Genomic DNA, 16,408 nt, shown 5'->3' with positions numbered 1-16,408 from the left:
CTGCATGTGGCTCCCTTTGTGCGGAGGCCCTGCGTGGAGCCTCACCTGCATGGCTCCCGGGCCTCGGCTCATGGCGTTTCCAGTGCCCACAGTGCCCTCCTTAGCTCATTTTGTTACCATCCAACCTACCCTTAAAGGCCCAGCTCGACCATTTATTATGCCTTTTCTGAGAACTAAGCTTGCTTTCCCCAAGTTCCCACAGCACACTGTGTGGTCCTCTAAGCTTTTCCAGACTAAACTTATGTGTGGTTGTTCCCATCCTCAGGGACCATACACCAGGTGCCCCAGAAGGCTTGTTAAATTGTTATATGCTCATGGTGTCTCCTGCACGACAGTCCATCATTACTCCTAAAAGAGCAAACATTTATTGAGCTCCTATGGGCCAGGCCTAGTTAGGAATTTTCACATACACAACCAAGTCACAGAACACTAGGAGGTGGGATTATCTGATGAGGAAACAAATCAGGGAGGCCCAGGGACTTGTTCAAGGTTACACAGCAAGCGATGGAGCCAGAATTCAGACCCAGGTCAGCTTGATTCCAAAGCCAAGGTTTTTTCCCTTATATGTAGACACAAAATAATAACAACCATTGATCAATTATAGTGTATTCTCACATAAATTATTTCATTTGGTCCTCACAACAGCCCTGTGAGGTAGGTAGGGTTATGTGTTACTGTTATGCACATTTCACAGATGAAGAAACAGAGGTGGCTCAGTGAGGTAAGTGACTTGCATAAAGTCACACAGCAAATTAGTGGCTTCACAGGACCTGTGTTTTCTCTAAAGTCAAGCTGCTTGAATTAAGAAGCACTGAAAAGATGGAGAAAGAATTTTTATGGAAAGGAAAAAGAGACTGGTGATTTATGAGATTTCTTCCTTAAACTGTTCTGCTATGGTCACAGCTTTTGCTGGCTGGTCTAAATTGGGTTCTCCTGAGTGGCTTTCCTAAATACCATTGGCCTGGTGGCATGGCACAGTTATCAGAGACTCCTGGGTCCCACTGTAGGGGGGAAAAGACCTTTATTACCTAAGTGGCCTTGCCCACAGCCCAGCGTACAATCTCCCTATTCACAGGGTGTAACTATGGGAAGCCCCTTCCTCGGACCATCCCCTGGGGGCACCTGTGGCACCAGACTTCTCTGGCTTTGTCTGAGGGCCCCTGCCCAGTGGGGAAGATTCTGGGACTCCCAAGGCCACCCTCACGCCAGGGATGAATCATAATGTGCAGCTCTGAGACATGCACTGCTCATCACCCCCTGGTAAATAGTGGCTCGGGGTCTCACCCCAAGGAGGTCCATGGGCTGGTTATGCCCAGAAACTACTGCAGGGGAAGCCCACATCCTTCAGAGCAGTGTTTTAAGGGCTGGACGCTTACTCCAAGGTTCAGATCACTCCCAGGCTCCTTGTTACACATTGCCAAGACCCTGGTCTCCTTCCTCTGGGGTAGCAATCTTCAAACTCAACAGAAGATGGTCAAAAGCTATGCACAGTCATGTCTGGTGAGGAGGGAAGGTCACAAATGAAGCGAAGCCACAACAAAATGGGGATGACTTACAGGGAATGAAAGGGGCTAACCTTGGTTCTGAAGACAAATCCCAAGGGGAATCCTAATATCGAGTAATATTATTTTCAAAATAGGTATCTGGCCTCTCAAAGTGACTATTTTGAAAGAGAAAATACACATTTGGGTGAGAAGGAAGGTCTACCAGGACCAGAAAATGGTTGTGGAAGGACAGGTTTTGGCTCAATATAAGGAAGGACTTTCTAACAGCCAACTATGGCAGGGGCTGGCCTTGGGGATGACGAACTTCCTGTCACTGAGGGTATGCAAGCAGGGATAGTTGATCTCCTGAAGGTACTGGGGAGAAGCCCTCAGCCGCAAATGTGCTGGGGTGTGGTGGGGGTGCGGGAGGACTGAGCGACTATTGAATCATTTTCCAACCCTGAGAGTCCATAATATATTTGTTTTAAATGATTTGTTTCAATGACACTTCAACTTCTTAGGGAAAGGATTACAAAAGTCAGGTATCAGGCCACATTATGAAGCGCCTTTCATTGCACTGGCTCCAGATACTTTCAAATCTTTGCCGGGACAGCAGCTTATTTCTGAAGCTGGAAATCCCCAAAGGCCTAGATTTGGCCCAGTCAAGAGGGATATCCCCATCTTCTGAACCCTGCCTGGAGGCTAATTCCTCCAGGCCATGCCAGGCTCAAATCCCACCCTCACTACCCACTTCATTTCCAAGCCAGCCAAGCAAGTCCAAGGTTCTGGCCACATCCCAGGGACGGAGGGGCAGGCAGGATGGGAATCTCTGGGTACTTCATGTCCTGGGAAATTAGAGGGAGCCTCTTGTTCTCACCCCATCCCCTCCACCAGAGGCTCTGTTTACAGATGGCTAAGTGAGGCACTGCCTAATGGTACAGAGAGAGCTGGACCCAAGAAAAAACTGCTGTTCCTTTGTCTAGCCAAAAAGTCCTCCTGTGGCCTCCTTTAGGACACGTTGGCAGACTCTTCACTTAGAGAAAACTGCCCATCTTCAGCTCAAAGAAGCAAGGAAAAATGTGGCTCTGTCAAGAGGACACATGGATTCCTACAGGTGGACAGCATCACAGGGGAAATCAAGTCCTGCTACACGATTAATACAGGTTAGTACAGTGGCCTGCCTCACACCACTGGCGAGACACTCTCCAAGATCTTGGCTTTGGGAAGCCCCCCTCCAATGTTGCTGGGGTCCTTTTACCTGTACCGTATTAATCGAATAATCTTATTGTTCATAAAATCCACAGCGTGCGGGTGAGAAGAATCGATGCAGAAGCCGTCACTCAGCGCGATTTTCAGCACCTCCTCCATGAAGACCTGGAAGCTGTTGATCTGCTTGTTGGCTGGCACCACCCAGAGCCTCTTGAGGTTCTGCTTGGTGTACTCCTCCTCAGGCAGGCCCTCCACATTGGCCACCCAGTCCAGAGTCAGGTGGTTGGGGTCTTGCAAATGGCTGGTGATGGAGGATAGGTTGCCATTGGAGCAGTAGAAGAGCTTGGAGCCGAGGAGCTTGAGGAAGAGGCAAGAGGTGCTGAAGATGTTGGCATTGAAGACCTCCATGCTGGAAGAGGACAGGCTGTAGATCTGGGGTGCCTCACGCACAGTGAAGTGGACCGTCTGCACACGCTGGTTCAGTGTGATGTTGAGCATGGCATTCTTCTCGGCCTTGGACAGCTCCACCTCCTTCTCCTGCAGGGCCTCAATCAGGGGCTGCACCTGGTAGAAGTCAGCCTCCCTGCGGAGCAGGCCCATCTCCTGGAAGTCCTCGGGCAAGTCCAGATGGGAGGTTCGCAGGAAGTTGAGGATGTAGCGGAACACTTTGCCGTCACGGTCAATGAAGCAGTGGCCCTGGCTGTCCCTCTTGGTGGGCATCTTCCCACTGAACATGGCGCCCAGCATGGAGTCAGGGAAGCTGGTCAAGGTTGCCAGTGAGGTTGTATAGAGCTTCCCCCCGACATTCAGCGTGATGGGGTCAGACATGGCAGGAGGCTGGGGTGCTGGGAAGTAGTCCTACAGAGAGAGGTAAATAAGAAATGACCATTACCCAACCATATCTGATATCTTAGTTTGTTAGGGCTGGTATAACAGAATACTATGGACTGGGTGGCTTAAGTAACAAACATTTATTTCTCACAGTTCTGGAGGCTGGGAAGTTGAGGATCAAGGTAGGGGCAGATCTGGGCTTCCCTGGTGGCGCAGTGGTTGAGAGTCTGCCTGTCGAGGCAGGGGACATGGGTTCGTGCCCTGGTCTGGGAAGATTCCACATGCCGTGGAGCGGCTGGGCCCATGAGCCATGGCCGCTGAGCCTGCGTGTCCGGAGCCTGTGCTCTGCAACAGGAGAGGCCACAGCAGTGAGGCCCGCGTACCGAAGGAAAAAAAAAAAAAAAAAAAAAGGTAGGGGCAGATCTGATGTCTGATGAGGGTTGTCTTCTCGCTATGCCCTGATATGGCAGCAGAAGGGGCAAGAGAGCTCTCTGGAATCTCTTTTATAAGGGGAGTAATCTTGTTCAGGAGGGCTCCACCCTCATGACCTAATCTTCCGAAGGCCCCACCTCCTTACGCCATCACATTGGAGGTTGGAATTTCAACATATAATTTTGCGGGACACAAACATTCAGTCCATAACATCTGGGTAGTCACAGTTCTCAATTTCTTATTGTAGGTCCTTGGAGTTGAAACGAATTAATACTTGATGAACAAATGGATGGGTAATAATTGCCACACCATCTAAAGCATATTAGGTTCACTAGGGAGTTTAAAAAAAAAAAAAAGAAAGAAATGAAAAGATAAAACAAAGCCTGGGTTCCACCCTCCAGAGATTGTTTTAATTGGCCTGGAATGTGGCCTCAGCATTGGTATTTTTTAAAAGCTGATTCTAAATGTTCAGTTAGGACAGAGAACCACTGGTCTAAGGAAAGAAAGAAAATGTGCCTGGACTGAATGCTATGCTAGCTGCTCTTACGTACATTTGCTTACATACTATCCTTTGACATAGACAATATCACCAATCATCCCCACTGTGCAGATAAGGGAAACTGTGTCAGGATTCATTCCCTATGCTCAGACCGGTGAAGGGTCCTGCCAGGATTCAAGCCCAGGTCCCTTTACATGAGAGAGAAAAATGTATTCATGCTTATTAGCCAGAGACTGGTCCACTGTAGGTACTTAACAGATGTTCTGAGATTTAGGACTCCAAGCCCCATGCTCCTTCTGCTGTACCGATGTTGCCTTATTTAATTATTTTTTCCATCTAAAATAACTCACAACAAATGGCTGTGATTACTACCACTTCCATCTATCTACCAGGCCCACAATGGGTCACTCAACCCTCTGGATTCTAAGTGACACTCCTTTCTGGATTCTCATCCTCCCATGACAACTTGCCTTGCCATGAAGATGCTCTTGGCTCCTGATGGCCTGCCCTTTTCTACCATGATGGTACCCCAGCCTCCTCTGAAACCTGCTTTGAGGTCAGCACAAATGTGGGACTCTACCACCAAGCACCCTTCCTGAAGGCTCTTTACCCACTCCACTCCTTAACAACTCTTGCCCACCATTACCCCACTGATCTCACAGCCTCTAGTGTCTAGGGCTGGTGTCTCCTTCAACCTGAAGTCTTGGATTCTAACTTTTCTTTAAGGTTCTAGAAATCAGGGGATGTACCTTTTTCGGTTCAAACACGATACTTTCCCAGAAGCCAACCTGTGGAATGAATTCAGCAATCTTCCTTGAATGTCGGGCATGGAGAGCACAGGGAGGAATCGGCCCCAGTGCTGCCCTGGGGAAGAGCCCAGGCTGGCAGAGGAGACCACAGCAAGAGACAGTGAGGGTGCAGTAACAAGATAAATGTACCAATTACAGCACAGGGAATATCGCTAAAATTTTATAGTAACTTTAAATGGTGTATAATCTATAAAAATTTTGAATTTCTATGCTGTAAACCTGAAACTAATATTGTAAATCAACTCTACCTCAACAAAGAAAGAAAGAAAGAAAAAAAGAAATGGACGGAAGGAAGGGAGGAAGGAAGGAAGGGAGGGAAGAAGGAAGGAAGGAAGGGGGAAAGGGAAGAAGGGGGGAAGGGAGGAAGGAAGAAGGAAGGAAGATGTACCAAGAGATGTGGGAGTACGTCTGGAATTAATTCTGGCATGTTTACTGTCCAGATGGGAAAACAGAGGTCCAAGAGGGGGACTTCCCGAAAGTCACCCAGCAGGGGTGGCAAGCGGGCCAGGGCAGTTCTCACCACACACCTGCCTTCTGAGGAGGCTGACTGCACTGAGACCCCCTTACTTCAGAGGATGGAGGCCATGCTGGGTGTGGAAGATGCTCGGCTGTCCCACCAACTCTCTGTGGGGAGGGCCCTTTGTAATTCTTTCCCTGTCTAATGGGGCACTTTGATATTGCAGAAAGACATTAACCATCTGGAGTGTCTGAAGAGAAACAAGCCCATGATGAAGTTACAGAATCATCAGCAGAAGCCTGGAGCAGATGGGCTGTGAGACAGTGTTGGAGGGGGTGTCCAGCAGAGAGGGGGAGGGGGAGGGCTCCGAGGAAGCGGGGGTGACTGTACTGAGACCTGCACAGGCGGATGCTTGGCCTGGGGCCTGAGTCTGACCAATTTTCTCTCCAGGGGGTCCAGGCAGGAGACGGACCTAGTTTCCAGTCTCTTTTCCTGTTTGATTTAAGGCCCAGGCTCTGTGAAGTGGCTCAGCTCCATGGAAAGAACAGGCTTAGGCGACAGGGAGGCTGGTCTGTCTTTCCTGACAGTTCTATGGGCTGCAGACCCTGTATCTCCTAAGCACATTAGTTCTGAAGAGCTCAAAGCACCGGGGTAGGGAGGAACCACAGGGCATACCTGGGGGCCCTTGGATGGGCACCCGAACTCCTATTTTTCTGCTTGCAAAAGCAGCAGAGCACCTGCCTTCCTGCCCCTGAGCCCCTGCAGTGAGGCTCCTGATCATTCGTCCAGGGCAGGGCCAGGAGCTGCTGTCAATCAGGGCGGAGGCTGGTTAGAAGGCAGGTCTCCTGACCCCAGACGAGGGTGCTCCCTGTGGTATTCTCCCCAGACCCAGGAGTCAGAGAACTCAGCCCTTCAAGCCCCTATTTCCTAGTCACAGGGCCACGGTGTCCACCATGGCAAATCCACAGGCTCTGTTTGAGAGCCACAATGACACAAGGGGGCAGGAACTGGCACCTCGCGGGGCTAAGAAGCTTCATGAATGTGGCAGGCGGGTTTGGCCACGGAGCTCCAGCCCCCCTGCGTACCCAGCTGCCTCTTGGACACCTCCACCCGAATTTTCTATGGGTACCGGAAGCCTCACACAGAACCTCTCTTCCCCAGAACCTGCTGTTGATTCTTCTTAGCCACCCATCTGCCTGAGCCTGCGAGGCAGCCCTGACTCCACATCGTAACATTTTTCTCAACTGTCCCCTTGTACCTGTCCCTATGGCAACTCCTGGAGCTCAGGCCTCATCCCAGCTCCCCCAACATCCTCACTTGGCTCCCTTCCGCCTTTCTGTCCACCTTCCATTGTAGTTTGCAGGCCGATCTTCCTGACATAGCACTGCCTGCTCTAATCACCCTGCTCATCCAATCTCACCTCTAATCCTGCCTCTCCCCACACTCTATGCTCCGGGACTCCTGACACCTCCGCATCCGCCCTCACCTGCCCTGCCTTTGCTCTCCTCGTACCACCCTTCTTCACTTTCTCCATCATCTCCGCAGTCAACCTGTAAGGCCCAGCCTATGAGTCACTGCCTCAATAAGGCAGTCCCCAGATCTCCACCTTCCCAGCTCTCCTCTTGGGGTTTCTGGTCCCTTGCATAGCCCACCATTCCATCATGTAATGATCTGCTTTGCATATGGCCCTCCTCCCTGGCTTTCTCAAGATGAAGATCACTGGATATCCGTATGCAAAAAAAGAACCTCAACTCATATCTTGTAACATATATGAAAATTAACTCAAAATGGATCACAGACCTAAACGTAAAATCTTTTTAAAACTATAAGACTTCTAGGAGAAAATCTTTGTGACTTTCTGTTAGGCAAAGATTTCTTGGATAGGACCTAAGAGGCAAAAACCATAGAAAATTTAATAAACTAGACTTCATCCAAATGAAAAACTTCTCCTCTTCGAAAGACACTGTTTAAAAAAATGGAAATGAGGGCTTCCCTGGTGGCACAGTGGTTGAGAATCCGCCTGCCAATTCAGGGGACACGGGTTCAAGCCCTGGTCCGGGAAGATCCCCCATGCAGTGGAGCAACTAAGCTCGTGCACCACAACTACTGAGCCTGCGCTCTAGAGCCCCCGAGCCACAACTACTGAAGCCCCCGTGTCACAACTACTGAGCCTGCACTCTAGAGCCCGTGCTCTGCAACAAGAGAAGCCACCGCAATGAGACGCCCATGCACCACAACGAAGAGTAGCCCCCACTCGCCGCAACTAGAGAAAGCCTGCACACAGCAAGGAAGACCCAACGCAGCCAAAAATAAATAAATAAAATAAATTAAAAAAATTATTTTGAAAAAATGAAAATGAGACACAAACTTCAAGAAAATATTTGCAAAACACCTATCTGATACATGATTGTTAACCAGAATATATAAAGAACTCTCAAAACTCAGTAAGAAAATAAACAACCCAACTAAAAAGTGGGCAAAAGATCTGAACAAGCACCTTCACTGAGAAGATATATAGATGACAAATAATCACATGAAAAGATGCTTGGTATCCTTAGTCATTAGGGACATGAAAATTAAAACCACAATATACCTATTACAATGGCTCAAATGAAAAATGTGACAATACCAAATTCTGATAAGTACATAGAGCAATGGAAATTCTTATATATTGCCAGTGAGAATGCAAAATGGTGCAACCACAGTAGAAAACAGTTTTTGGCATCCAGTTACCACATGACCCATCAATCCTACTCCTAGATATTTATCCCAGAGAAATGAAGACACATGTCCATGCAAAAACCCATGTGTGAATGATTATAGCAGCTTTATTTGGAATTGCCCAATCCCAGAAACTAAAATGTAAATAATAAACAGATTGTGGTACATCCATACAATGGAATATGACTCAGCAATATAAAGGAACTAGCTACTGACACACGCCACAACACAGAAGAATCTGAAAAGCATTCTATTAAGTGAAAGCAGCCCACCTCAAAAGGTTACATGGCATATGATTTTATTTATACAACATTCTGGAAAAGACAAAACTAGAGAGACAGAAATCAGATCAGTGACTGGAAAGGCTAGGGGTAAGACTGGCTACAAACAGGCATGAAGAAATATTTTAGAGTGATGGAAATATTCTATATCTTGATGTGCTGGTAGACAAATGACTATAAAGATTATAAAAATTCATATAACTGTATACCTAAAAAGAGTGACTTTTACTGCACATAAATTATGCCTTCATAAACTGGGAAAAAAATCAAGACTGTGACTGTGTCACAGACAATACAATACACTGGGTTATGACCAGTTTTACATATATAGTGTTGTGAAACTTTTGTTTCCTTTGTGTGTGTGTGTGTGTGTGTGTGAGAGAGAGAGAGAGACACAGACAGAGAAAGGAAGAGGAACTGGATTGTGATATAGAGTGTACCTTCATACTGTGGGATGTGATAAAAATTGTTTGTGAAACCCACTGCCTAGTTTGTGATCTCTGTGAGAGCAGTGTCCCTGCATATTCACTGCCTAGCACACAGTAGGTGCTGGGGGGACTCTGGGGCAGGGGCTGAGAGAGGAAGGAATGAACATGCACTGAGCATTCCAATACATCCGAGGCCTTTACACCCATCGGCCCTTTTAATTCATATAGCAATCCTACAAAGCAGGCATCATTCTGTTTGGCAGACAGGAAACAGAGACTCAGAAAGACTGAGGACTTGCCCAGGACACACAGCCAGCCAGTGGAAAGCTCAGTCTCTTTCCACTGCACAGGTTGCTGAGAGTTGTAATAGCAACAAAAGGCTGTTTAATAGCTTCAGCCAAGTGTGAGAATCCCTGAAGTAGCCTTTTAAAATACTGCTATGCAGCTTGCTTGACAAGATACTAGCTACCACCTGCTGAGTACAACACCTCCTGCTGTTATAATGCTTCGCCTAACACATGGTAGCATTTTATTTATTTTAAATAAAAATACATAGTAAAGTACAGAGGATGATACTCTTGTGCTGATTCTGTATATGCATTACCTCATTTGATGTCTTTACAAGCACCCTGTGAGATAGATGCTATTATCTCTATTTTACAGATAAGGAAACTGAGGCTCAGAAAGGTTAAGAGACTGCTCAAGGTTACAGAGCTAGTCACTGGAGGAGCTGCTATCTGAATCCAGGTCAGTGTGAGTCCAACACCTCTGATAGTTTCCCCTTCCCACCTTGAGGTCCCAGCGTGAGTAGGAGATGCATACTCCCTTATTCTCTGTCCAGATCAGATTGGGGTAGGTCTTTCGGCAGCTAGTTCATGGCTGGCCTGGGACTCTGCCCACTCACATCTGAGGATATGGGGACAGGATCCTGGATGGCCTGGAGCCCCTCCGTAGCTGACACACCACAAGTCCACTAGAGGTCTATACCCTTCTATTTTAATACCAACTCATGATGCCTAATGACAAAGCAGCAAAACACAAAAAGCCAGGCTTTTAAAAGCCAGATTAGAAAAGATGAATGAGAATGCAAACTGAACCACGAAGTAGGAGATAAAAGAAACCCTATCACTGTGTCTGAACAAATAATTTTTCTTAAGCAGGAGACTTTCCAAGTCTGCCTCTCTACTTGAAAAGAACCAAGAAAAAGATCAGCTTATTTCCCTCTCTGAGAAAACCAGGAAATTATGCCATGCGGATCCTCAGACCATCTGACTGGGCAGGGAAGGCCAGGGGGCCTGGGAACTTGGGAGTTGGCTGGAAATTCTTTCCTCCTTGAAATGGGTCTGTGGCCAAAACGAGGGGGGGTGGATCTTAAGGCCCAGCCTGGTACCATGTGAAGGGCCAATCCCAGTCTGGGGCCTGAAAAATCACCCGGTTGCAACCTCTAATTGTAACAAAGGAAATAAAATTCTTTGAGAGTAGGTATCCCATAAGAAATGGCAGTCAAGACATCGCTCTAGAGAGTCCTACTTTAAAACTATGTCTCCATTCCTGCAGGCCTCACAAGGGACATAGCTATTGCCTGGTGAGGACTTATTGGGTACCCTACCTGTGCTAGGTGCATTATACACATTAACTCATTTAATCCTCGTAACATTCCTTTGAGGAAAGTATTATCTTTACTTAGCAAATGAGAACCTGAGGCTCTAAGAGGTAGGTAACTTGCCCAAAGAAAGCAGTGGCAGAGCCAGGATTCAAGCCCAGGCCTGTCTGACTGCCATGCTCTGAATGACTTCCTTGGGAATTCAGCAGCCAAACCCCTTGGTGAGGTTGTCACTTGTCCCCTCCTACCTCTTACCAGGTGCTCTCAAACCTGCCCCTCAATTTGATTCTGACCTACATGAGACCAATGCACAGAGAATCAGCATTTCCTGAGCACTGAGGACACACCCTGAGCTATGTGAGGCATTTTCCTGTAGATTATCTTCGTTACAACACCGCAATGAGGCTGTGAGGAGGCTGTGAGGTAGGTACGATTATCATCCCAATTTTCTGGATTATAAAACTGAAGCACAGAATGGTAAAGACAGCTGCTTAAGATCACACAGCTAGAGGTAGCAGAGCTAGAATTCCAAGTGAGGTCTCTCTTCAAAGCCTGTGCCCCCTTCAGAAACAAAGCTATGGCATTTTATTAAGAAGCATAAACAGGATTTGAATAAAGAGAGACCTGTGATGATTCTGAGAGGGAATATCTTAAAGTTGTTCTTCTAAAATTAATTACAGTTGTTATGCTATCCTAGTCCAACTCCCAAAAGTATTTTTTCAAAAGATTGAAAAAAAAGATTAAAATCTTATTTTGGAAAAACTGGTGAGTGATAACCTGAAAGGATATTTGAAAAAGCATAATATATCTTAGTTTAATGTAGGAAATCAGACTGTAAGGCAATGAACTATGGTATTAAGACAATGAAAAGGGGAAGGAATTTTGTAATAAATGTGTTGAAAAGACTGATTAGCAATTTAAAAAAATAAATATATATTGATCCTTACAACAACTCTGGGATGCAGGCAGGACAGATCACATTATCTTTATTTCACAAACCAAGGAAGATGACTCCCTGGCCCAGGGCTTTATGTTCATTCTTGACCTCTGAGTCACAGCCTCTGGGAGGTTCCAGGTTTGGACACTGCTCAGAGGACCAGTCCTTTGGAGGCAGCCTGGGGTCTTCTCTAACCGGGGTCCTGAGCAAGAGACTGAACCCAGACACAAAGGTCCTAGCCAACAGCCCATACATTCACAGACCCTTAGCACAGGCAAGGGCTCTTTCTGTACAATTCCCTACATTACTGCTCACTGAGCTTCCATAATGAAGCTATTTTACATGCAATCTACTCCTTTTACACAGTGAGGACCAACTGTTTTAACAATGAATCTACAAGGCATTGATAGTTATCTATCTATCTATCCATCCATCCATCTATCATTTCTTAGCTCTGCTCAAGAGCCTTGCAATGATACCCGAGTAGCAATGAGCACACCTGACTCCAGATCTTGTTTTTTAAACATTGTCTCCTACAAAAAGAAACCAGGGCTTCCTGGAGGAACTGATGATTCCAGTACTTCCAGTACTTTGACAGGAAAAGTTTAAGGTAAGCCTGGAACATCTCTTTCCATACAGCAAAGAAGAAATCAAAGATTACTGAGGTGAAGTCAAAAGAATGCAGATCTGCAGATTTTAAACGTTCTCATCACAAGAAAAAAAAATTTTGTAACTGTGTGGTGACCATTTTGCAATATATATACAAATCATGTTTACACCTAAAATGAATACAATGTTATATGTCAATTATATCTCCCCCCACCCAAAAAAAACCAAAACAAAAACCAAAACACAGGAGCAGACCTGAAGGGACTCTCATTGGCCAAATTTGGGATAATTTGAATGCCAAAAAGATTAATGATGATAATAGGTTATAACACATTGAGTTAAAAAAAATAATCATGAGTCTATGTTACTCCAAAAAGAAAAAAGAGAGGGACAGGAGAGGGAATGAGAAAGACAAACACACACACACACACACACACACACACACACACACACACACACAGAAAAAGTTATTCTGTAACAAAGAATACCAGCTAATAAGTATACAAAGAATGACATAATTAGCAAATGACCATTTTGCAACCCTCAATGATGCTATTCAGGCAAGGATCATCAACAGATGTGGAGTGAAAGGTTATCCTGGACACATAATTCCGACAGTTTCAAAGAATCACTCTACAGACTACTTGTTCGTTACAAGAGGGAAAAACTTACCCTTTTATAGAGAGATCAGGCTGTTACCTTATCCAATAATCAAACTTAGCATTCATGGATAGTAGGACTCTGGTATCATATGCCTCCTAATGTGATTCAGTAAGTAAATAACATTGCCAGAAAATACAAAAACAAAAAACCGAACTGAATCTGATTATTTATAAAATAAGTTTAAACAGGTAGAGGGGCTCTATCTAGATTAAATGAGTTGCTTAAAGAGATATAATTAAATGCAATGAATGAATCTTGACTGTATCTGATTAAAAAAATATGAGATTTTTTTGGCAGTTGGAGAAATTTGAATCTCAACTGTTTATTAGACAATACTGAGTTCTTGCTAATTTTCTAAGGTATGATAAAGGTGTTATGGTTATGTTGCAAAATGCTGTAATTAGGAGATACATGCTGAAGAATTTAGGGGCCAAGTGTGGAGATGCCTATAACTTTTCAATAGCTTAGCAAAAAATGTGCATGTGTAAAAGCAAAATCGGCAATGTGAATTGGTGCATCTAGGTGAAAGGCTATTCTTCAAACTTTTCTGTAGGCTTGAAAATTCTAAAAATATTTTTATTTTGAAGGAAGTGGCAAGAAAAGAACACTTGCCTCCTGGGACTGTAGATGTAAAGTTCCAGTCAGTGTGCCTGGCCCCAATAAATAGCCAGATTCCATAAATATTAGATGTTATTACTACTACTAAGAAGCATTAACATCTCATGATCTTCTCCTGACATCCCAGCGCTCTGGAGGAAGCCAACCAGGGCTTAGCTAAAATAGCCCGCAGTCGGTGGAGGGGTTAGAATTTAAATCCAAGTGGTCTTTCTACATAGACTAAACCCCCCACAGAAACCACAACACTAGGCCTGCCTGTCTCCATGCCGAGATCCAGGCTGGGAGAAGATGGCTGTTTAGGACTTGTTTCCCCTGCTTCCTCCTGAACCCAGAGTCTCTGCTACTACAGCAGAAAAGAAACTCCTGTCATGGCTTACCAAGAATATTAACAAAGAGGGGCCACTTCTGGGCCTCAAAGATGTGGATGGGTAGAAAGAACTGTAGGGGCTTTGTGGGGAGAGGAAAGTGCATGGGCTTTGGCATCACCTGGGCCTGCGTTTGAATCAGGCCCTGCCCCTTTATTAGCTGTGTGGCCCTAGACCAATTCTGGGGCATATGATGGTGCTCATAACAACAATAGCAGTAATAAAAACGGCTGACATTTACCGAGCAGCTTCTATTGTGCTATGCACTTTATGCATGTTAATCTCATAGATGAAGTACTTATTATTATCCCTACTTTACAGACCACGCCAGGCCCTCTCCTATCTCTGCAGTTTGGCATCTGCTATCCCTCTGCCTGCATTGCAAAGAAAATGCCAGTCATCTGCCAGGCCCCTCAGCTGCAATTCATTCTTCCCTTCTTTGCATCTCCAGAGCATTTTATTCTCACTCCTTATCAAGGCCCACTTTCTTTAAGTAAATGGGTGCCTGGCCACCCTGTTAGGATAGGGATCTCCCCTCTGTACCCCAAGAAGTAGGCAGGCAGGGGAAGGGGGACAACTCCTCCCATTTAGTCAGATCCATTTTCCTAGTCCCAGACTCTCATCTACCAATACAGAGGTTTACCAATCTCTCCTGAATTTTTAAAACTTTTTATTTTGAAATAGTCTCTTGCATTTTTAATTTGGAATCTGAGGCACAGGGCAAGGCCCAGGTAATTACGTGGAAGTAAGTATAAGAACTCCCACTGTGTAGGGGATGGATAGAACATAGTTGGGTAAATTTCCAGGATGACAACACTCAAAGTGAGTAATGTGTCTCCCAATAAACTGGAGCAGTCTTCCCCACCTTACACAGCCCACCAGATAAAGACTCTGGCTCACAGCCCTGGGGACTATCTGGGGGCACCACCCTTCCTGGCCTTCCCCAACACCCAACAGCTGTATGTTTAGCCCTGTTTTGCCCACTTCATATCTCTAAGACGCTCACAGGCTCCCTCCATTATGCCCACACCACAGAGAGAAAAGGTGCTTCCCAGACTCAGGTGACCCACATGGACCCCTAAAGGAGTTGGCCAACTGGGAAAAGTGGGATGGAGAAGGGAAGCCACCTGACCTGGTTTGCACAGCAAAATATTCTTTCATCTGGTGCAGACTTCCAATAACTATCACCATCCCCCACCCTCTTCCAGGATCTTCCTTCATCCTCTTGGCTCACCCTTAGGCTTCATCTTGTGGTTTTCCTGAGGCCCAAGCACCTCATTTTGACCACTCTTCCTTATGGTCTTCCTGCTCTTCACAACAATCATAATTTATAAACAAATGGCTTTCAAATCCATCGCCTCATTTCATCCTAACAATAAGCATAAGGGTTGCCTTAGGTTGGCACTGAGAAGGGTTGAGGAAGATGGTCCTGTCACACAACCTGTTAAGGGCAGGGCATGGACACTTTCGTCTGTTCCCTGCCATTCACTACAGGTTAAACCTCTACCTCCGTGCAGTGCAGGGAAAAAAAGCAGGCTCTTTGGAGTAAGGAATCCTGGGTGGCTTTAGGCAAGTCACTTTACTTCTCTTAGCCTCAGGTTCCTCAACTCTAAAGAGATATGGTGCCGTCTTCACAGGGTGTGAATTAAATGAGCCCATATATGTGACGCAGAGTTCATGGGATGGGCTCTTTACTTCCAGTCACAAGGAAAGAAAGGTGTTCTGTGCATCCACAGGCATTTACCCATTCGGGCAACCTCTTACCCAAACCGTATCAGCGCTGCTGACACTGGGCTTCCCAGGGCCGAGCGGGATCCTTTTCATCTTTGCCTCTCCACCCCTCCCTCCCCAATGCTTTTCGGCCCCTTCCACCCAATCCATCCCAGGCTTGCCCAATCATTGGCTTTCTCAGCATCCACTCTGCAGCCCCTTCTCCGATCTCACGCGTGTTCTCCTTATCTAGAGACCCCGCCCCTCCATGCCCCACCCACCAGACTCCTCCCACAGTCTCGGCCCTTATTATCCGGGCTTTTCTTACTATCACCAGCCATCCAGGCTCCTTCCACCCGCTCCGCCCCTTCTTCTCCATAAACGTCCCCTCCCCCCAAACCACGGGCGTTGCTATCCCCATTGCACAGATGAGAATGGCGAGGCTAGGGTAGGCTAGATGACCTCTCGTGGTAGGACTGGTGCCCAGGTGGGCCGTTCCCTCACCAGCAGTCCCTGCGCCCCGTGCCCCCGGCCGCGCCGCACCCACCTCCTGCCCTCGCTCGGCAACCTCCCCTCTGCGGGCGGCCAGCGCAGTTTTGCGAGGGGGGCGGAGGGCCGGAGCCCAGCCTAGGGGCGTGGCGGCCCAGGACCCGCGCGCTGCGCTCGGGGACTTGTAGTCCTCCATGGGCTCTTTGCAGCTCGGCGCGTCGACTTCGAACTCCATCTCCCAGGAGGCATTGCAGTTAGCCGTC

General features: G+C 46.7%; 1 protein-coding gene across 2 annotated transcripts; it reads right to left on the bottom strand.

Annotated features, from left to right (window-relative positions):
• Positions 1-606: 606 nt before the first annotated feature.
• Positions 607-16,297, bottom strand: KCTD21 (potassium channel tetramerization domain containing 21). 2 transcript variants are annotated; one of them, XM_059069518.2, is made up of 2 exons: positions 16,204-16,297; positions 607-3,551 (listed from the first exon to the last, which is right to left on the bottom strand). In XM_059069518.2, exon 2 carries the CDS (start codon positions 3,519-3,521, stop codon positions 2,739-2,741), a length of 783 nt encoding a protein of 260 aa, XP_058925501.1. In that variant the 5' UTR covers positions 3,522-3,551; positions 16,204-16,297; the 3' UTR covers positions 607-2,738. The 2 variants fall into 2 exon arrangements, with proteins under 2 accessions (XP_058925501.1, XP_066895560.1); XM_067039459.1 differs by lacking the exon at positions 16,204-16,297 and adding an exon at positions 3,676-3,743.
• Positions 16,298-16,408: the final 111 nt, after the last annotated feature.

The sequence above is a fragment of the Kogia breviceps genome, chromosome 7, assembly GCF_026419965.1.
Source record: "Kogia breviceps isolate mKogBre1 chromosome 7, mKogBre1 haplotype 1, whole genome shotgun sequence".
NCBI lineage: Eukaryota > Metazoa > Chordata > Mammalia > Artiodactyla > Physeteridae > Kogia > Kogia breviceps.
Note: the sequence above shows the minus strand (reverse complement) of the source record. Positions and strands in the feature narration are given on the sequence as shown.

Coding starts and splice junctions, on each gene's coding strand:
- KCTD21 (XM_059069518.2), bottom strand. CDS start 3,521: ATGTCTGACCCCATCACGCTGAATGTCGGGGGGAAGCTCTATACAACC.